Raw genomic sequence first — 22,228 nt, 5'->3', positions numbered from 1 at the left:
GCGCCTAAGCAGCTCAAAGCCGGGAGCCCAGGTCTCAGCGCTGCCAATTTGAAGCCACTGGACCTCCGCGCCAGTTCCCCCAGCTGCCGCGCGCCAGGCTTGGCCGCCACAGCCCGTCTCCGGGCGCTCTTGGGCCCAGAGACCGCCTCAAAGAGCGTGCGCACCTGCCCGCGCGCCTGAGCTGACCTCTCCGGGCGGCTGGCGGTTGGGGGAAAGTACTTGGAGGAAAGGCAGGAGAGGTAAGGGGACCCCTGGGGGTGCTTCTACGGGCTACGAGGGTTGGACGCACAGACATGGTCACGTCGGGGTATTGGCAAGCTTTTGGCGCAGCTGGTCAGGTGGCGAGGCTGCATGCAGCTTAGCTGACGTCCCGGGCTGTTTGCGCAGGACCCTGGGAGGCCCTCGAGGTGGTCGCGAGCGGGAAGGTAAAGGGGAACAAGGGACAGGCTGGAGAGGGGGTCGCGTCTAACATCACGATAACTTACAATTCGTCCCCAAAGAGCGCGGCGCCCGCCGAGGTGGGGAAAGGTGTTGGGTCCGGCGCCAGTCCATGGACAATCAGTCGAAAAGCGGGCAGGGGCCGGCGGCTGAGGGAGGGGAGGCGGCGTGCTCCGGCCATTTTCAGCTTGGGTGGAGTTAAGTTTAGAATCTGTAACGTGGAGGGGAATCTGCCCTGGTGACCCAGCACAAAAATGGCTGTAATCTGGTAACGCACCTTCGGAGGGGAAGGCGTGCTCTCCTCGCCAGTCCTGGGGAGAAAGACTGATAAGTGAAATGCCTTTACAAAATCTCATCCGAATTGGAAATTGATTTTTTTTTCTGGTGTGCGTTCTCCTGTTGTGCCGGCTTTACTTATTATGATGACAATTATTTGGAGGAAAAGTAAAGCGATTTGATGGTTTGAGATGAATGACGGTCAGGTTCTTAACTCCTAAGAAAAGGATGGTGACAGAAGGAAAATACCTTAAATGGTCTTCCTTCCAGGACTTACTCCGTAGGAAGGGCGTCGCAGTGCCCAAGAGTCAGTTCTGCCGGGCTGCAGCGCGAACTGTGGTTGGATGCCTTTGTGGTCTTCCCTAGTAAATACGGAGAAGCCAGTTTATTTGCAAGTGGTTTTCTGCGGCAGTCATGTTAGTCTCCGAAGTTTGGAGGCTGCAGAAGGGCTAGGCGTGCCCTGCTTTTGGCTTGCCCCTAACTTGAAATTCCTACTCAATGTAAACAGTGATGGTGTGTTGCTTTCTGTGACATGAAGTGTTCAGTTTTTCGTCTGGTAATGTCTCAGTCGCCTGAGTTCACCAAGCAAAAGGTTTCTAGGGACAAGCAAGAGAAGCCAGCGGTTATGTTGAATTTTTTGGTGTGCTTTTCAAGGGTGGGAGCGATCTTCAGACTGGGTGGTCTGGGAGACCCGTTTTCCCGCAGAGCTCGGTTTACTCACTAGAGAAATTAGCATGTTGCCTTGTTGCAGGGTGAATAAACAAGTTTTTCAAAAGCCTTCCGTGTCGAACCCACACCAAGACCAACTCAGGGAGGCTTCCCGAACTGTAAGCATTGCACCATGTTCACGTATAGCAGGGAGGGACAATCTAGGAACACGCAGTCTTTCAGACAGTCTTCCACAACTGCCTCAGTATCCGCATTACAGCCCAATTGGAAAAACCTGTTACCTACCGGCACTCACCCTCCCCACTTAATTCCCCTCCCCCAACTTCCCTCTTTACACCCTGATTCAATGGTGGAAAAGCCAGTGCAGACCATAGAAAGCAACTGAGAGATAGACCAAAAGACCAACCCCCTCACCCCCAGGAAAGGACCCATGACCCGCCCCCCGCCCCCCGCCGACAGGATTTTGCTATATAGACTTATCAAGCCTTCTTTCTGCCTGAGAAACTGGTGTTCAGCTGCCTTCCTTTTCCAGAGCCATTTCTAGCACGTTCCCCAAGCATTCCTAAATCACTAGTCTCCCAACTGGCCCTTTGTCTCACTCTGCTCAACTAGGGTTAGCATTTGAATAGGCCCACTTGCCCCTTTTACTTAGGTGAGGTCTATGGGGTAAGGCTATGCTCTCAAGATAAAGCAGATCTTACCATTAACCACATAGGTGAACTCCCAGCCAGTTTTAATATTTCAAATGGAGGGCGAGGGAGGAGGAGCAGGAGATTAAAGCTAGTTAAACATGATGGTGTGCCCCAATATTGAAGTTATTTCCTTTACTACATTAATCATTTACTTAATGGACACTTGCTTTTTGGGGGGAGGGGAGGACGACCCAAAGGTGCTCTTGTAATTGAACTTATTTGAGCTGAGAAATTATGTCACAATGTTCCAATATTGTGTGGCGTCAACCTGGTGTAGGTTTAAAGTTTTGCAAACAAAACTCTTTATGTTCATCAGAATTCAAGAATTAGAAATGTTACCGTTTGGGATTGTTTTGAGATGTTTCTTTAATGCACTGCAAGCTTTTTTCACCCTGGAATTGCTTACAGCCTTTTACTCTTTAGCCTTCACTTTTCACAGCTGTGTAGAAGGTTTAAGGAGAAAGAAAACTAAAACTTCAGTGTTGGTAAGAATAAGGTTTTTTGGTTTTTAAATAATCTGCATGGATTTACTTCATTTATCAGTTATTATTATACTGCTCTTCAAGAAGAGGAAAGCTTTTGAGAGGAAACTGAGCAGAAATTATGGTGTGGGTAAAGCATGCCTCTTAACAGGAAGGTGACCTATCACAAAAACCAAATCACTAAAATAAAATTGAGCTTCAGGCCAGTGACGTCACATGCCGGCTGAAGCCCTGATCTTCTCTAAAAAATCGCCCAGGAGAGAGAGGAGATGCTCAAATGACATCTTTAATCCCCATGTTCAAGAATGAGGGATGGAATTTCTTGTTCTGTTGTAGAGTTTTGACACTAATGACTCTATTTCCTATAACTTGATGTCCCAGACCGGAGCCGTGGGATCCAAGACACAGCCCGGGGCTAGCAGCCCGGGTTGCTTCTAGTCCTGGTCTTGCCAAGTGGCCTTAGGTCAGACCCAACACCCCTCTGCCTCAGTTTCTTCTAAAATTAGGTTGCTGAATGAGATGTTCCTATTATCCCTTTCAGCTCCAAATGTCTAGATTGATTAAGAAGTCTGGGTTTGTCCAATTTGACTCTATGCTAGTGATTTTAACACTAATGGGACTCCAAAAAAACTTTAAATGTTGATCAAATAAAAAGCACCAGCTATTAAGAAATCTGTTGTGTTGGTTTCACATAAATTTTCGTCAAATCTGCTTTACAGTTGGTTGCAAAATGTTCTTAAAAGGCAGAAATTGCAGAAAATGCAGAAAATTAGAAAATGCAGAATTCTACTGTGTCCTTTCCCTAAACTGGAAAAATTTGGCCACCGTGAAAGTCGTACTTAGTGTGCATTTTGTGAGTGTGTGCGTGTGTGTGTGTTCCCCACCTTCTCTCCCTGACCTCGGTGTCTAAGAACAAGCTTTTTTTCTTAGGCAGCATGGATCAGGCAGCATGGTTGCAAGTACTGACCTAGTACTGCAACTCAAAGAGGACAACTGCTGAGGAAGACAGCAGGCTGATGAGGACATTGGTTAAGTAACCACAAGTGTTGGTGAATGTTGTTTGGTAACAGTTTTAAGTGTTCTGGTTAAGCTAAACCTGAAAAAATGGGACAGAAGCTACAGGTATTTGAGATAAACCAGTTTTCTCAACCTTTGCTTTTTTCGTGATCACTCCCCTCTTGGCTTCTTTAGACACGTATTTCTTATTTGCCCCTCCCCATGACATTTTAATACCATGGCCATATAAATATATATTATATTTATGTACTGCAGGACCTTGTCACAGCTAAGACATGTTTGCACACTGACATCCCCTCAAAAAAAAAAAAAAAGTTTTGCCTCCATCACAGATGCACGGGATAAACAAAGCAAATATTTCAAAAGCAAAACGAAATCTGGTTCTGTCAAATTAAATGATTTAGCACCCATTTTTGTTCTATAGTTTCTTGTTTTCTTACATATCAAAAGGCCACGTGGGGGGGGATTTTTTTACTGCTATTTGTTTTTTCCCCTTGTTTAAAAATCTCATGAATTTTTTAAAAAGCCTCCAATAGCTATGCTGGTCCAAGCACTAGTGGCCAGTTAATTCACAGGGCAAAGAAGCCAGAATAAACAGCCTAGTGACTTAGTTCTCCTAAGGCCCAGAGCCGACGATGAGGAGCTGCCGTCACCTGTTGACAGCGCTCAGCCAGCAGAGGCAGGGCTCTGCCTGCAACTATTCCCGGGTAGAAATGAGGAAGCTGCCTTCCCCGCTCCCACTGGGCATAGCCTGTGTGTTTGTTCTGTGGGTTTATTTTAGAGTAAGCATGTTACAAATTAGCAGGGGCACATGGCTATGAGAAACGCCAACATAAGCCCGGGCTGCCTGGACAGAGGGTTAGTGGTAGCAGTAGTGGGAAGAGATTTAAAGAAGACAAAAGGAAAGAATTTGAGGGATCACAGAAAAAAGGAAGATGTGGGCAGAAAAAAGAACCCCTGGGAAGGAGCAGAAAAGAAGATTTAGAAATGGGGTAGGGGGTCAGAAAGCCAGGAAATGTGGGGGTTATAAAGTTGTTTGAAGGAATAGAGTCTTGAAGAGAAAAAAGTTGTGGGCAGTTTCAAGTATCTGGTGGCTGAGGGGGCTAGAACAAGGTGCAGCAAGGGACAGACATCAGCTCAGCATTAGGAAGGACATTTTTAACAGCCGGATGTGGCACTGGAGGGCAACTAATGAGGCTCACAGATTCGATACTGTTTACCTCACTGTCCCCTGAGAGTTTCTTACAGACCTGTTCCAAAAATTCCAATTTCACAGGTGTGGAGTTTTCATGCAAGTACTTCAATTGCTACACTCAAACAGAAAGATTTAACACCTAGAAATCTAGCCATCTAGCTCCAAGGCTAAGCCTTGTGTTTTGGTTCACAGCAAGGTTGGTCTTCAAGGCCCCCACTTTCAAACTTGGGGGGGTCCAAGGGGCACAAGCCAAGGACTGGCAGCCAGCAGAAGACCACATTTCTTACCCCCTCACTCCGTGTGGAAGCTGATTTCTGGGTGTCCTGGCTTATGTCACTGTCTCAATTAGATTTCATTAGGAAAATTTGCTCTGGGTAATTGAGGTTGTTGGAGAAGGTGAAATATACCATTCCCCTTAAATTCAAACAATGATGCCCAAAAGCCCCCAGGGTGGCTGGAATTTCCACCATGAATTGCAGAAATTTTAAACAGAGCTTCCACTAAAGCCAAATTTACCTTCTGGGATTCACTCTCCCTCCTCCAGCACCCACTTTTGCCCCTCTCTTAGTCGCCTTCCCGTGGTGCAATTCGCCTTTTCTGGAATGACCTCTTCTCCCCTGAAATTCTTTGCTGCATCATCAGCTAGGCTGGAGAAAGAATCCACAGCCCAGCTCAGGCAACTACAGAGAAAATGTCTGGACCCACTGTTCAAGCACAGGTGGTCAGATGACACTGGCATGCCTTGGCTGAAGCAGAATTTGGTATGCCTTTTGAAAAGGCTGCTGAGCTACAGCTAATTAGCTGAGTGAAGGGGTGTGAATTCACGATAGGGGCTTTTAAAGTATTTTCATAAAGACTGTTTCCCCTACCTCTAATATCAGCCTTGTACCTGCCTCTAACCCGCTTTCTTGCCTCATCCATTTGAGGCTTTTTTCCTTTAGCTGGGATTTGCCTCAAACGGCCTGGCCACGCAGACCCTTCTGCAGACAGCAGTATGCTGCTGCCTCCACCGGCCAAGGTGGGCAGAGGAGAGGCTGAAGGGAAAAGGATGGCAGCAGCAAGTCTTGATTGAAAAGTAATTAATTGAACAGCTTCAAAGTCTTATTACTACTCAGTCAGCACTCAGAAAACATTTGTCATTGGGAAGCTGAGAAACTTCACAGTTGCCTAACTTCTTTTCTACCTTCTCTTTCTGCTTTTACTTTTCCCTCAATTGAAAGAAACTCACTGACAAGTAATGACACAATAGGCTACAAAGAAGGCGCTTCTGCAAGCTTCACCACCCACATCCCTGCAAAGCCGAAGACCAAAAGGAAAATGACTACCAAAAAAAAGACTGTTTTTCATGGTTTTGGTTCCCTTCCCTTTCACTCACCTCCCTCCCCTCCCTCTCTCTACTTTGCTTTCTCTTTGTGGGCTACAGGGATAAATCCAGAAAGCTGACAGGTAGCTACCTAAACTTGGGATGTGCCTTGTGCTTTTGGTAATGAGTAAGAATCCCAGAATGTAAACAGAAGCACAATCACTTGTTGAATGTGCCATGAAATCATTAATAGAGAGCTGAGACTAAGTTTGGGAAGCCCAGGGCACCACATGGGGCTACCAAGGAATGGGGCTGTAATGGTGCTCTTCAGAGTCAGCAGTAAAGAAATACATTCGTTCCATTTGGAGTTCCATATTTTCAAAAAGCCACTGTTTGCCACCTGTGGCACGTGGGCCATTTGGCTTTCCTCAGAAATGCAGTTTAATGGAAGCATGAGAAGTTTTTTACCATCCCTTTCTTAGTACATCAAATGTAGAAACTATTATTTTCAAGTAGCCAAGTATACACAATTTTCAAGTAAGCCATCCCTGGGTTTCAGCAGTCAATCCTATCCTCCCCTACTTGACACATTATCTCATGGCAGCCCTGCACTTCAGCACACAGCCCCTCAGGACAGGGGTCAAGACCCTGGCACACAGCTTCTGTCCATCCCAACTCAGCCTTTTTTTCAGGCACCAACCTCTCCTGACTTCCTCTTCCTTAGCTGCATAAACACATTAATAGACTTTTCTTCCTCAATCCTATCACATATTTATCTCTTCCTATGATGGCAATCCATCCAGCACTGGAAATCTATGTTTAAGGTTTGCTACTATAAGGTTATAAAGGCAGATCCTAAAAATGCCACTGGTCGGGTTAGGCCCCAGAAGACACTGCCCACTGACATCCAGCACTGGCCATCTCTCTCCAGGTCAAGGCCACGTTTCTGTCTTGAGCTAGCAAAATTACCAGCCCTCAGGAGGATCACCACACAAGCCAACCAATCAGGGGCCAAACAAGGTTGCCCCAGTAAACCACTAGCCAGTCACACCCAGCTCTTACCATACTGGATTCCTCAGGTCCCTGTGGCCAGACCACCGGCTGCCTTTCAAGTGGGTCAACTCCTCAAACATTTGGCCACACTTCTGGGGTCCCTGACCCCACGCTGATGTCTCAGCTCTTAGCTCCACTCACCTAAAAGACTTAGGTTTTTCAGAGTCTGGTAGCCAGTCACTACAGATAAATAAACAAGAGTGGAAAAAAGGGGGAATATTGGGGTTAAATACTGGTATTTATTCTTCCTGGTCTTAATTTACCTTTAAATTAAGGCAATTCCTATTCAAATCTAAGGGTCCTTTCTTCACTTAGAGTGGTGATTTTCAACTGGGGGTGATTTTGCTCCCCAGAGGACATTTGGCAAAGTCTGGAGACATTTTGGTTGTTAAAGCTAAGGGGATGCTACTGGCATCTAGTGGGTAGAGGCTAGGGATGCTGCACCACATCCTATGATGCACAGGGCAGTCACCACAACAAAGAATTACCTGGCCCCAAATGCCACCAGTGCAGGGGCTAAAGCACCAAGTATAGATTAGATGGGCTGAGTTCTGAAACCCCTTCCTCTGGTGTACTCCCATCTCTCCCTTCTGAGTTCTCCCTGCTCACTCCTGGACTGCCTCCCTTTTTCCTGTCCAGTGTGCCAATTGTTCAAGATTCTATTACCAAATTTATTTCTCCCCTAGAGAGTTTTATCTGACTCCATGATTTCACATCTTTATTAGGATGATTGCCAATTTGAATGTATGATCTTTATCTTTTTCTAAACTTCAGACCTTTCCTCCCAAATAATGGGCCGCAAAATCTCCATCCCAACTGCCCAAGTTTCCTTCAACTTTGCCATGTCTAAAACCAAATTGGCTCTGCCACCTTGCCAGCCCCTCCCACTGGCTTCCCTGCCACTCCCAGTGTCCCATCCATCTGGGTGCCACATCCAGGAGGGTCCTTTGGGACCCCTCCTGAGTGCCATCCTTCAGCCTTTCTGCTTCCTTCACCGTGCCAGTTCTCTCCTTTAAACATCTCCTTTGTGCATAACCCCTTTCCTTTGTTCTCTCTCCATCAGGATCATCCTCCATGCTGCTTCTTCCTTTCCTAAAAGTAGGCTCAAATCCTCACTTGCAGAACAAACTTTCAGCATCCTCTCCCGTTTCCTGCCAAAATAGCCTCAAATATGCTTGCCCTCATACTCCATGGCATCCTCAGAGAGATTCTATCTAATTTTTCCTGCCTTTTCTCCCACTGCTCCCCAAGAGCCAGCCAAGGTGGCCAGTTGTGTTTACTCGGCCACGCCCCATGTTTCCTACCATTAAATCCTTTGTTCGTGGTGGGCAAACGTCTCCCATCCCCCACTACCACCTTCTGTTCAGACAAGGCATCTATCCTTCCTTGGAGGCTCATATAAAAAGCCATTTTCTCCATCAAGACTTTTAAGGTCCCCCAAAGTGGAGGTCTTTTCTTTCATTTTTATGCTGCTCTACCCCCTAGGATGAGGGATTGGTATTTGTCTAACTTTTTTTTTTAATCATCTCGATGCATGTGCTCCCCTGGCAAAGAATCATGATACCAGAAAGAATGAACAAAGGAGTCCCACAGACGCATGAGGGTATCAAACGGAGACCCTGAACCCGTTCCTTGACAAATGGTGCTTTGGGGATGAGCGCGAGGCCTGACGACAGCAAATCGTCCCTTCAGAGCACCCATCGCAGCCTCCCTGGGGCTCCAACCCCAATGTCTACTGACCTTCCACTCGTGCAGGCTCAGCATCCCTGGGGCCTCAACTCCTTATCCATCCTGGGTTGCTCCTCGCAGTAAGCCCTTTCCTCGGGGTCCTGGCCCTCTACCTCCCAGCCCTGGAAATCTTCTTGCTCCTCGCCTCGCCCGGCAGCGGCACCCTGTTGGCTAGGTTAGCCTGCCGCCATCAATGCACCCAAGGGTTCGCCCCTGGGACCCCGATCTCTCCCCCAAGCCTCGGCGACCTGTGGCATGAGGAAGCCTGACCCTACGGTGCTAGCAGTCCTCGTGGCCTTCCAGGCCTAGCCGCCATATACCCACCCACCAACCGCTTCCAACCACCTCATCAGCACAACCTCTTTGGGCGTTCCAACGCGGCGCCCCCTATAGGACCTCCCACCCATATCCGGTTTCCGGTCTGACGCCCCCTTCTCATTCGCCAGGAAGCCTTGATTGGCATGACCCCGGCCCAATGGCTGACCCGGCGCTGGGGTCGGAGGGGAGTGAGTTGGTGTTCGGACCCAGTTGGGCCATTCAGTGGATGTCCAAGTGGTTAAGCCGTTTTGCGTAGGGGTAGTTGGCCAAAGTTTGAACCAAAGTTCAGTGTTGACATCTGCAAGTGTGTAGACCCACAGAGCTAAAGCGATACGTCTTTGGGGGACCCCAAACGTTTCCCAGGGTCCGACTGTGCTCGCCTCCCTCCGTGCTGCCTGGCCGCCACGAGGATGGTGGATGCAGGGGGTCAAGGATGCGCGGTGCCTGTGGTACCCTGGCTCTAAGATGGATGTGTTAGATTAAACAGGATAGCCCCGTGCGGCGGTTCGCCGGCCTGCGGCTGGTACACAGCGGCCCGCGCCATGCGCCCTGCGCCTTGCGCCCTGCTTGCTGCAGCCCGCCCCGTGTAACACTCATCCAGCCTCTTCTCCCCCAGGGTTCTGCAGACCAGGCGACCCCCTACCCAGCTGCTCTGTGCCTAAACGTGGCTCACCAATCTGTCAATCACTGTTGAGACCGACCTGATACGCGCCTGCCGGGTTTTACGTGACCCCCTAGCAACAGCTTTTCTCACGGGCTCAAATCTCTCTGCAGACCCCAGACCAGAACACAGCATGTGCACGCACCAAGGCCACCAGGTGATGTGGGTATTTACATTCCGCTGGCTCTCAGCCCACCGCAGCACGGTAGCGGGAGCGCAACTGCGCTGGCAACCGCCGGGTTTGTGGCTGGATGGCGGGCTCGGTGCCGCCTCAGCGGGCTCTAGCAGTGGAAAAGTAAAGTGGCTACACTAAGATACCCATAGCGAGAGGAGAGGGGCTGGAAGGGTGCTGGAGACAGGCTGTAGTGGGGCTAAAGAAGCGGACTGACCGGCTCTGCGGCGGGCGCCTGAAGCAGCGAGCCACGTACCTCGGCTGTGGTTGCCGCGCGGCACGGTGTTTACCAGTGGGTTCAGTGCGCACGGCACAGTCCAGTCTCCGAAACCACCCCAAACCGGCCATAAACGGCAACCGAAATCCCCTTTAATCCTTCCCTAGAACAGTAGGACCTGTGAAACTCTGAGACCGCTTTGTGGGGTCCCCCTGTGAGCAGCACGCCCCTCACCCCTCCATCGTTACCACCGCAGCTACTGCCTAGGGGTCTTTGCTCTCGGCGGTGCGCACCTGAGACCCTCTTATTTCCCTGCGTCACCATCCACATAAACGGCGGAGCACCCTGCCTGTGCCGCTATAGGCTACTACAGAGACCCCTAGAGTGTGATGGGGATGGGGGCTCTTAAAGTGCTTTACCGGAGCCAAACTCAACAAGCGACAAGCAAAAGCAGCAAAAAGTACACCCAAGGCATTTAAAACACAAATTGTGTGCTCGCACACTCGGCATCCCCTCGCCCTCGCCTCTCTCTGCTTCTCTGGTGGGCCCACGACCACCTGTCGCATCCCCGTGCGCACCTGCGCCCCCTTCCCAAGCACCAAAAGTCTTGCGCTATGGACCAGGGACTTGAGATCCAGGGCTGCCTGAAGGCTGGGGGCTATGACTCAGGGGTTCGGGGGTATTCTAGGGTGATGAAATCCTTCTTCAGTCCCCCCTCCCCCGAGGAGCCTGTTGGGTTGGGGAGGGAGGGTTTCAGCTCCTGTACTCCAGCGTCCCGAGGCCCACGTCTTGCGTCACGTGTCCCGCAACGCAGGAGATCTTTCTCTGGACAGGGGAGAAGCGAGGAGAAAGACTCCAAATCAGTCGGGGAGAGGAGTGGAAGGAGCCAAAACATCCCTGCGAGGCCTGCGCTCATCAGCCCCCTTACCCAAAGTCCTGGGCTGCTGGTGCCGGGAGCAGGCTCCTGGAGCCGGAGCCAGCTTGGCACTGGAACCGGCGTCCTCTGGTGGCAGAGAGAGAGCGCTACTGGCGATTTTCGGACCGAATCGGCACGCTCGTCAGATCCAAGCAGGCGGGACTGGCCTGGAGCAGAAAGAAAGAGAGAGGAGGGTATAAGGACAGACCAAGGAAGGGGGGCTAGGGGTGCAGCCTGAGCGGATAAAAAGTGGCCAGGAAGGAGCCCAGACTCCACCAGCAACAATTGAGTTGCTCCAGCCTTGGTCTAGGGTTCCAGGTCCTGAACCCCCCAACCTCACAAGGGTTGGAAAGTGAGGCTGGAGAACTTTCCAGCTGGTACTTTGATTTTTTTCTAAAATTTTTTTTTCACCCTAGTTCGGTTGGGTGCTCCGTCCTACGGAGCCCCAAACTTATTTTAAGAAGCCGCCACCGTGTTATGGGCATGCGCAACTGCCTCGACGGCAATAATATGTCAGGACAACACGATATCTCCCCTGAAATCGGGGAACAGCCCGAGCAACCACCCTTGGAGGCCCCAGGGGCAGCTGCCCCCGGTGCTGGGCCTAGCCCAGCCGAAGAGATGGAGACCGAACCGCCTTACAGCGAGCCCATCCCCATCGAGAATGACGGCGAGGCCTGTGGAACCCCAGTGGTCTCCAGGCCCAACTTTCAGGTTCTCAATCCGCCCTTCAAGGAAGCTGGAGCCCAAGGAAGCTACAGCCCACCTCCCGAGGAAGCCATGCCCTTCGAGGTCGAACAGCCCGGCTTGGGAGGCTTCTGGCCCACACTGGAGCAGCCTGGATCCCCCAGTGGGGCCCATGCAGGCCTTGAGGCCTTCGGCTCAGCACTCATGGAGCCCGGAGCCTTCGGTGGTGGCAGACCAGGCGTCGGAGGATACAGCCCTCCACCAGAAGAAGCTATGCCCTTTGAGTTTGACCAGCCTGCCCAGAGAGGCTGCAGTCAACCTCTCTTACAGGTCTCAGACCTTGCTCCAGGAGGCCCAGGTGCTGCAGGGGTCCCCGGAGCTCCTCCCGAGGAGCCCCAAGCCCTCAAGCCTGCAAAGCCTGGCTCCAGAGGAGGCTATAGCCCTCCCCCTGAGGAGACTATGCCATTTGAGCTTGATGGAGAAGGCTTTGGGGAAGACAGCCCACCCCCGGGGCTTTCCAGAGTCATCGCACAAGTCGACGGCGGCGGTGGCCAGTTTGCGGCAGTCGCGGTCTCGAGTGCGGTCCGCCTCACTCCCGCCGCGAACGCGCCTCCCCTCTGGGTCCCAGGCACCATCGGCAGCCCATCCCGAGAGGCTGTCAGACCTCCTAACTTCACCGGCAGCAGCCCCCCGATGGAGATCTCCGGACCTCCGCTTGAGATTGGCAGCGCCCCCGCTGGGGTCGACGACGCTCCCGTCAACATGGACAGCCCCCCAATCGCGCTTGACGGCCCGCCCATCAAGGTCTCCGGAGCCCCAGATAAGAGAGAGCGAGCAGAGAGACCCCCAGTTGAGGAGGAAGCAGCCGAGATGGAAGGAGGCACAGCCACCGATACCATGGAGGGAGGAAAAGTCCCCTCTCCGGGGGACAGATCCCCTGCCGCCGGGGCAGCCTCAGCGGATCCCGCAGCCGGGGCGGCCCCTGCAGCCCCAGCCGATCCCGACTCCCGGGCAGCCCCAGCCGATCCCGACTCCGGGACAGCCCCAGCCGGTCCCGACTCCCGGGCAGCCCCAGCCGATCCCGACTCCAGGGCAGCCCCAGCCGATCCCGACTCCCGGGCAGCCCCAGCCGATCCCGACTCTGGGGCAGCCGCTGCCGCCCAAGCCGATTCCGACTCCGGGGCAGCCCCTGACGCCCCAGCCGATCCAGATGCCGGGGCAGCCGCAGCCGCCCCAGCCGATCCTGACGCCCGGGCAGCCCCTGACGCCCCAGCCGATCCAGGTGCCAGGGCAGCCCCTGACGCCCCAGCCGATCCTGACGCCCGGGCAGCCCCTGACGCTCCCGGCGCCCCTGCGGCTGCTGAGACCGGGGCAGCCCCTGTCGCCCCAGCTGCGCCTGACGCAGGGGCCCCAGCTGCCCCAGCCGCTCCTGCCGCCCGGGCAGCCCCAGCAGCCCGGGCAGCCTCTGCAGCCCCTGCCTCCGGGGCCAGACGCAAGCTCCATCTCCTTAGACCCCCCAGCCCCGAAATCCAGGCTGCCGATCCGCCTACTCCACGGCCTACTCGCGCGTCTGCCTGGCGGGGCAAGTCCGAGCGCGGCCGCGGCCGCAGCGTGTACTACGATGAAGGGGCGGCCAGCAGCGACGATGACTCCAGCGGAGACGAGTCCGACGATGGGACCTTCGGATGCATCCGCTGGTTTCAGCATCGGCGAAATCGCCGCCGCCGAAAGCCCCAGCGCAACTTACTCCGCAACTTCCTCATGCAAGCCTTCGGGGGCTGCTTCGGTCGATCTGAGAGTCCCGAGCCCAAAGCTTCACACTCCTCCAAGGTCAAGAAGGTACCCCTGGCGGAGAAGCGCAGACAGATGCGCAAAGAAGCCCTGGAGAAGCGGGCCCAGAAGCGTGCAGAGAAGAAACGCAGCAAGCTCATCGACAAGCAACTCCAGGACGAAAAGATGGGCTACATGTGTACGCACCGCCTGCTGCTTCTAGGTAATGCGGCGGACTCTGCCTACCGGCAGCAGGGCCGCCAGGGAACTGGGGAGGGGGTGGCAGGGCTGCCCGGTGGGACGCGCGGGGCTCGGCAGTGGGAGGAGGGGGTTCAGCTAAAGGCAGGAAGAGCCTGCTAGAAAGTTCCAGGGAGGGACCCTAACTTTGCCCTGGGAGCGGGAGGGGATCTTGGGTGGGTTCGGGTGGCCGAAGTATATGCCCTCCAGGGAGAAAAGTGGTGCCGAGCGACACTGAGGGTCGTTTCCGGCTGGACAGGCCAGCGCCAGCAACCGTAAGCTGGAGAGCAGGCAGGGGCCTCAGGTGAGCCAGGAACTGCCTGGGAGGGGCCCCGGGGCTCCCCTGGCTAGGCTGGTGCGGGCCATGGTGGGCTGGAGTCATTGGGGAAGGCGCGCCCCCGCCTCGCCTGGCACGGCTGCTTGGACTCTTGACAGCTTGTCGTTGATGTGTGTTGGTGTCCATATTCTGTGTTCGCCTGTGCATGATACGCTCAAATGTCCCCTGTTCCTATCCCGGCACCCCCAAATTACCCGCCGACTGTGTACTTGTACTTGGGAACGGGCTGTCTTGTGGTTTGCGCCATGGCGCGGGCAAAAAACTTTCGGTGTCTGCACACTCTGGTGGTACCTGCGCCTGGGCGATCTGCGGTGAGCCGTGCGGAGGACGCGCGGGGAAGGTGGCGGGACCTCCCGGGAAATAAGCAGGGCTCCTGGCCTGGGGGAGTAGGGGGGTCGCTATTCGCCGGCCTCCGTAACCTTGTTCCTGTATATCTTTTTCTCTTTTTCCCTTTGCGCTAAGCGTTTCCTCACTTCTCATTCGTTCGCCAAACCCTCCCGCCTTTACAGTTGAAAAACCAGACACACAGGTATCTGGGGCGCCCGGGGCTGCACACATCAGTTCAGTATTCTGCACATATTCAGCTCACCTGGTGGGGGGATGGGGGAGAGGGGAAATACCTAACCTGCTGTAGATAAGTCTGGATCCCAAACCACGCGGGGGCTGGTTCCAAGGGGGTGGGCGTGGCTGTGCTTAAAAAATATGAACTAATTTTTTTCCTAGCGAAGAGCCGGAGGTAAGCCAATCATTTTTGCTAAAAGTACAGTAGGAGGGGCTTGGTTTAAAAAGATGAGGGTTATGTGTTAGGAGTGGAATGTCGTCTTTGTATTTGAAATGCAACAGAAATAAAAATTTTCAAAAAATGCTCTGAGTGTATTTTAAGTATGTGGACAAAGTAAGGCAAAAACCGTGAATATGACTTGTGAAACATGTAAATGTTTACATGTGCATTTTTTCAAGCAGCCTTAGCTGGGGGCAAAGAGGCTTGTCGAAGGTAAGGTCTTCTGCAAATTGGCTCTGGTTACAAAAAAATATAAAGGTCTTCTGATTACAGAAGTTAAAATCATGATATTCTCACCAGGAGGGTATTTTGGTGGCCTTCTACCGTCCCCCTCCTCCTCTGCTCACATTCGGTTCTCTCCCCTCTCCAGGATCCCCCTCACCCCACAGCAACACCGTTTCCTGTATCTCTCAGTCTTTCCCTGGTCATTCCCAATTCCCTGCCCTTCCCCCAGCCCTCCAAGACTTCTTAACTTCAAATCCGGGGCATTAAATATTTTTCCATGTTTAATCAAAGCAGCAATTAGCAATGGTCTAAATATGTCCTTTAAATGAAAACTCCCAAACAAACTTGACAAGCTTAATTTTTACATTTTATTCTCTAAGACGTTTCAAGGGATTTCAAGATCACAGTTTTTAAGGCTGTGCTACATTTGTTAAGTATGTTAGAACATGTGATGGTTTTATTAATGGCATTATTGGCATATAACTGTGTGCTATTGTGATGTGGCTCTCATAAATCACAATTTTAAATGTGAGGATCATTTTATATATGCCCATCCAGGGAGATCATGACATTATCACTTACCCAAAAACATATAACATGGAAGTTGTTTTAAATTTCAAATGTCCCAACTACACTGAAGCCACCCAACATGAAACAACAATGCACTGGTTTCCCTGCAGACAACTGATTTTGCTATAACAGACCCATTTCAATATTCTAAGCAGAGGTCTGGGAAGCAAACCTATAAATTGGGGGTGGGAGCACACAAGTGAGTACAGACAGGAGATCCAAGTGACAGTGTGCACCTGACCCCTAATTATCAAATTGGTGGTGTACCTTACATGTGGGGCCTCAGTTGCCTCCTTTGTGAAATGAAGCTTTCCTAGCAGATCTCCACTAAGGGATGCTTTTGCTCCATGATTTGGGTCTTTATTCTTCCTGGGGGTGGGGGTGGATGGTGTAAGTCTCTATTTACATGAGGACTGAAGACTTATACCATAGATAGTGCAGTCATCAATACTGCAGCAAACTGTCCATGTCTGGGACAAGGTCTTAAGAATATTGTAAGTTTCCTTTGTCTCCCTTTATTTTGTCACCAGGAGTAAAAATTAACCTTAACAAAAGGAGATTTGCTGGGGTCACCTTGCACCTTGTCCTGGCTTTGTTACTAGGTGCTGGTGGCCAAACACCTTTGGAGGCAGCATAGTCCAGAAGAAGGGCTGATAAACTCTGGGCCATGTCTAGCATAAGCCTTAACTACCATAGCCAGTGTTAGCTACTAGCTGAAACTGGACCAGTGCAGTTTGCCAAACCAGGCTACAGTTTTCCATCAGGCTTCCTTTTGCAGAGGTGACCAGAGGTTCCTCTTCTGGACCTGAATTATTGATTGGGGATGGGGAGAGGAGGAAGGATGAGAACTTACTCACATGTAGGACAAGACTTTTTACTAACTTTCTAGTCCCAAAAAATAAAACAAGACATCCCTACATCTCTACCACTGAAAATGCAGATCAGATGGCTGTCCTTTGATATGGTTGCTAATTTGTGACATGCAAATTCATCTGTTGCTTGAAAAATGTGTTTATGTACGTATCCTTTCTGTTTTTATTGCCCAGTTTAACCTCATTACAGGGACTCTTAAGAAATAAGAGAGAGAAAAAAAGGTAGATAGAAATCAATAATATGATGAAAATTCTAAAATATCTAAATATTTTAAATATCTAAAATATTCAAAAAGAGTTTTTTAGGTATTATATAAATATTCTTTTTAAAGAATACATAATATCTAAATTTATAATATTCTTTTAAAAGAAGTCTTTTTTCTCACTCAACATTATCCACCAATAGATGGTTTCCATGTTTCTGTTACATTTTAAAATAATTTTGGTGGCTTAAATACTTTTTTTTTTTTTTTAAAGACGGGCTTTCGCCATGTTGGTCAGGCTGGTCTTGAACTCCTGACCTCAGGTGATCCGCCTGCCTTGGCCTCCAAAGTGCTTGGATTACAGGCATGAGCCACGGCACCCGCCCTAAACACTTTTTAAAACCTCATTTAGGTGTGATTTCCTCCTTGTTTGAGTACTGAAGAGGGGGAATAGATCAGAGTTTCTTAGTATCTGCCACATTTATTAAAATTGTGCAGGCAAAAGCTATATATAATAATGGCTATTCTGCTATGATGCTTTATTTATACAATGAATCACAATTAATTGTATGATAATTTATTTATGCCACCAAGTGCAACAGTAATGCAATGCATCCCATCTTGCCGAAGTATCTTTTTTTCCTCTCTCTCTCTTCTTTCTTTCTTTCTTTCTTTCTTTCTTTTTTTTTTTTTTTAACATATAGCCATTTTTCTGTATTCTAAATGCCTCCACGGAGCTTTTTGTGCAGTGGGAAGGGCGTGGCTTATCAGGCCACAAAATTTGGAGTCCAAATAGTTTTATTATTTTTTCTTCTCAGTCTCCTAATAAGATTCATGTTTCTCAAAGTCTGAAATTCTGCCTCAGTTTTAATTCCTATAGATTTCTCTAAAAAAAAAATCCCATATAGGTAGATTAGTTTTTTAAAGTTTACCCACATTATCTACCATGGAAAACTGGTTTTAAGCAAAAAGAATTGAGGGTCATCCCATTTCTGTATATACCCTCCTAACTTGAAAATCTCACTGGTCTCAGTATTAGTATCTAGTAATAATAAAAATAACAACACATTCTGATTACATTTTACATTTTTGTTTGTTTTGAAACAAAGTCTTGCTCTGTTACCCAGGCTGGAGTGCAATGGCAGGATGTCCACTCACTGTAACCTCCACCTCCCAGATTCAAGCAATTCTCCCCTCAGCCTCCCCAGTAGCTGGGATTACAAGTGTGTGCCACCATGCTGGGCTAATTTTTTGTATTTTTAGTAAAGATGGGGTTTCACCATATTGGTCAGGCTAGTCTCGAACTCCTGACCCCAAGTGATCCACTTAGCCTCCCAAAGTGCTGGGATTAGAGGCATGAGCCACCATGCCTGGCCACAATTTACTTTTTTTAAAAGGCTTTCATCTAGTCATATTTGTCTCATGAAACAGTCCTGGGCAATAAAAACGTGATAGGACCCCATTTCACAGACAAATAAACCAAAAGCTCAGAGATTAAATGTCAGGCACTTTTCCACAAAGACTGTAAGGTAGGTAAATGATCTCAAGTTTCAAATTCAGATAAGATAATGCTTACCAGAAATGTGATGATAAGCTTAAAGCATTATTTAAATGTAAAGCATGATTATTGTAAGTATACTATGTGCTCTTAAAATCCCTTGTCAAATGACACGTCAAGTCATCTGCTGCTTTCTGAATTATAGCCAAACTCACAGATCCCTGGTTATAAATGTCCATTGAGTGTACATGAAACGTGAGCTTCCCCATTTCTGAGATGGCTGTCATTGCTATGGGGATATTTCATTTCCACATTTGCTTTCACTCATCTGCCAGCACTGCAACATTGCTGTCTTAGTTTGTCGACCTTCTCTTTTCCTTTTGTTTTATGCAGATTTTCTGTAAAGTTTTTTTTTTTTGATCTCACATTTGTTTCTTTAGCAGGATCTAAAGCTTTTCTTCTTGTTTAGATTTCCACTAAATAATAATTATTAAAACAAAATGCAGTTACTTTTATGGATAGCTCTATCATAAGCATAGTGTTAGAATGTTTAGAATGATGGTCTGGATCTCATTATCTTATTGAAATAACTCTGCTCCATATTCTTCCTAGTGATTTTTTTTTAAAGTATGCCTTGCTTCTAGTCCAGGCTAATTTCCATTTAGGAAGAGTTAGTGTGTGGCCTTAGAAATCACCTTTGACTTTTATGCAGGAAGGTTACTTGTGGGTTTGTTGTTGTTGTTTGAGATGGAGTCTCACTCTGTCACCCAGGCTAGAGTGTAATGGCACGATCTTGGCTAATTGCAACTTCTGCCTCCCAGGTTCAAGCGATTCTCCTGCCTCAGCCTCTCAAATAGCTGAAATACAGACAAGCGCCACCATGCCTGGCTAAATTTTTGTATTTTTAGTAGAGACAGCATTTCACCATGTTGGCCAGACTGGTCTCGAACCCCTGACCTCAGGTGATCCACCTGCCTCGGCCTCCCAAAGTGCTGCAATTATAGGTGTGAGCCACTGCACCCAGCCAGGAAGGTTAGTATTAAGCAAAAAATACATTTCTTTTTAGGGAAGGTAGCCTAGATTTGAAATTCCCAATGCCAGCCATGCTCCTTCTTTTTAGAGTTGGTTTTCCCTCCAAATAAAACGTACTCCCATCTCCAGCAAAATTGTGGCTCTGCAAATGGCTCTAAATAAAGTAACTCTCAGGAGACACATCAGTAGCAAGCAACAATTCATTCTACACTTCTTGGTTTCTTTTACTTGTAGTAGCAGATGTGAGGTTCCTCTCAAACCCACTCACGCCATTTGCCCATTTAAAAATCAAATTTCTCAGGAGGAGTAGCAATTTTCGAGATAGAAAGGACAGGGCCAATTGATGTCACAAGGTCCCCACCATCAATTAAAACAAGTCAGTGGAGGGAACTAAAAGCACTGGTCAGCCTAATTGACCATCTCTGACCCCTTGGAATAGGGACTCAGAGACCCTGGCCCTAACACACACCTTCACAGATTCATTGAATTAGACTGAATGGAGCTTTTGTTCCCATCAGATTCCTGTTCTGGCCTGTGGTCACCCTGAACATAAGATCATGCTATCTTTAGGAAGAAAGAGGAGAATGGGCCTGAGCCTCTCTTTGGGAGTTCTGCTGAAGAGTCTGAAAGCCCTAAGTGGCCTTTATGCAATTTAGATACTGGAAGGAAGGCACGGATACAAATTGGCCATGAGGGTCTCATGGGAAAAAGCCCCGGAACAAGGGAAAGGAGAGGTATTTTCAAAAAAGGATATATCCTTTTTTTTCTTAATTCCCCAAAAAAGATGGCCAGGTACTAGAAGCAAAGTTACATTTGAGAAATCTAGAGTTTTTTTTTTAAAGGGCAGCATGCTCCACACAGTGCTTGGCACACATATGTCCCCAAAAATGTTTTGGCTTTTGTTTTGTTTTGTTGTGTTTTGTTGTGTTTTGTTTTGTTTTGTTTTGTTTTGAGACAGGGTCTCACTCTGTCAACTAGGCTGGAGTGCAGTGGTGCAATCTCAGCTCCCTGCAACCTCTGCCTCCTGAGTTCAAGCGATTCTCCTGCCTCAGCCTCCTCAGTAGCTGGGATTACAGGTGTCTGCCACCATGCCCCGCTATCTTTTGTATTTTAGAGATGGGATTTCACCATTTGGCCAGACTAGTCTTAAACTCCTGACCTCAGGTGAGCTGCCCACCTTGGCCTTCCAAAGTGCTGAGATTACAGGTGTGAGCCAATGTGCCAAGCCTTAACTTTTATTTTTAGAAACTTATTTTTCTTCTAGACTTTTTTTCGCCCTGCTCCAAGTGAGGGTTTTGGTTTGGTTAGTTTTTTGTTGTTGCTGGGTTTTAATTTTTTTTGCTTCTCTGTTTTGTTGCATTTCCTGTAAGACTAGTCATGCGTAAGTTCTAAAAGTACCAGCCATCTCATTCTGTCTTTCTCTCTCCACCTTTAAGAGTATACTCTTTGTTTACATTTTGTAAATAAAGATCAACTCAAGCAGTAGATGAATGCCACCTTGACAAATTTATAATTGTGTGAAGTCATTCTCAGGTGAATGACGTTGCAGGGAGAGATGAGGAGATAACTTACTTTTTGACTTGTCACCTGTCACCTCTGCATGTCCAGCTCCCCCTTCTGTTTTGATTAGCTCCTAACTATAAATCAACTCAATACCAAGACTGAACTCAAGGACCTGAGCTTGGATTGTTCTACGGTTATGACACACGCAAGAAGAGAAAAGAAAAGAAAAGGAAAGAAAATGTGTTTAGCTTCCTTTCCAGCCACCAGATGGGAAAACAGGCCAGCCCATGGGAACTGAAGATGAAGAGACCTCCAAGAAAGAGGTAGGGAACAGCACAATAAAACCATGTTTCACTTTTCATTATGTTGATCATCACATGCTCTCTTGATACGTAGGATGCTTTGAGCACGAGGCACACACCTTTCAAGTTAGAAATCAGTGGAGCGCTTTCCTGCATGCAACAACTGGGAGCTATGCTAAGGGAAGAATGTTAGGCAACTGATCTGTGACGGAGCAATGGAAATTAAGGGAGTGTGCCTCTGTTGTACTTCCTTAGAAGTAGAATCCCAAATTGCATTGCAGAGTAATTTGTTAAACCTCAGGAGTATTTAAATTCAGGAGTATTTTGACTTGTGGAGTTCTGCCCACAGAACTGCATATTGGATCTTACTAAATGTTTTTTAATGATTCAATTTGGGGCAAGGAGAGAGGTATAAAGGTAGTATAAATTGTTATCCGACCTCAGATTTATTATGAGTCAGTCAATGTTTCCGACATTGTCACACACATTCTGTGTGTGGGACAGAGTCAGTATTTTAAACTTCCTTTTATGAGTTGATAATGGGAAGGAAAAAAATCTCTGTACTACTTTCTAAGGAGTGTCACAGTTGAGCTTTCACAAGCTCAGTGTCACCACTGAGTGAGCATCCATTCTTATAAGGAAATTAAGACTTGGGCTGCAAGAGCCTCTCTCTTCTGAGTTATCTGGCTCTTGCCTCTCGTCCTCCATCAAAACACCATACTATCTCTCTCCTCTTTCCCATTTGAACAATTTTGCCATCCATCGAACTGATTGCTAGTGTGCAAATTATATGATGGAATTTTTTACAGGGAACCTGCATTCAGGTAAGTTTGAAGCTATGGGATATTTGGGGGGTAAAAAAGGAGTAATATTTATCATGATCCACAGAAACTAAAGTCAGCCATTGCGGGACAGTCCAAAACCCAAGAAGGGTCGTGACAGGACCCTTCCAAAGGAAAGAGAAGCACGTGTCCTGTGTCTTAGGGATTATCCATTCCAACTCCCCTGGGGCTCTGGGACCCACATATCTGTGCCTCCATTTTACTAGAGTTGTGATAACTGGTGGTCCAGTTT

General features: G+C 48.8%; 2 protein-coding genes and 1 long non-coding RNA gene across 13 annotated transcripts in view; 2 read left to right on the top strand and 1 right to left on the bottom strand.

Moving 5' to 3' along the window:
- LOC116535787 overlaps positions 1–9,259 on the bottom strand; it is a 30,621-nt gene extending 21,362 nt beyond the window's left edge. Inside the window, exon 1 of the long non-coding RNA XR_004262352.1 lies at positions 8,866–9,259. This is a non-coding gene — a long non-coding RNA (uncharacterized LOC116535787). The remainder of the gene's footprint in view (positions 1–8,865) is intronic.
- GNAS (GNAS complex locus) overlaps positions 1–22,228 on the top strand; it is a 69,666-nt gene that overhangs the window by 1,727 nt on the left and 45,711 nt on the right. For 3 of the 10 annotated variants that reach the window (XM_032257163.1, XM_032257162.1, XM_032257159.1), the window contains exon 1: positions 13,212–13,817. The exons of 3 other annotated variants lie outside the window; for them this stretch is intronic. In XM_032257163.1, coding sequence (XP_032113054.1) covers positions 13,586–13,817 — 232 coding nt within the window. In that variant the 5' untranslated portion in view covers positions 13,212–13,585. Of the gene's footprint in view, positions 1–41; positions 426–11,636; positions 13,818–22,228 lie in introns of those variants that run through there. 4 more of the 10 variants (XM_032257170.1, XM_032257175.1, XM_032257168.1 and 1 more) reach the window with 4 other exon arrangements.
- The window catches only part of LOC116535786 (neuroendocrine secretory protein 55), a 64,377-nt gene that overhangs the window by 1,749 nt on the left and 40,400 nt on the right, over positions 1–22,228 (top strand). The window lies entirely within an intron of this gene.

This window comes from Sapajus apella, unplaced genomic scaffold (genome assembly GCF_009761245.1).
Source record: "Sapajus apella isolate SASKATOON/1434 unplaced genomic scaffold, GSC_monkey_1.0 scaffold96, whole genome shotgun sequence".
In the NCBI taxonomy this organism is placed as follows: domain Eukaryota; kingdom Metazoa; phylum Chordata; class Mammalia; order Primates; family Cebidae; genus Sapajus; species Sapajus apella.
Note: the sequence above shows the minus strand (reverse complement) of the source record. Positions and strands in the feature narration are given on the sequence as shown.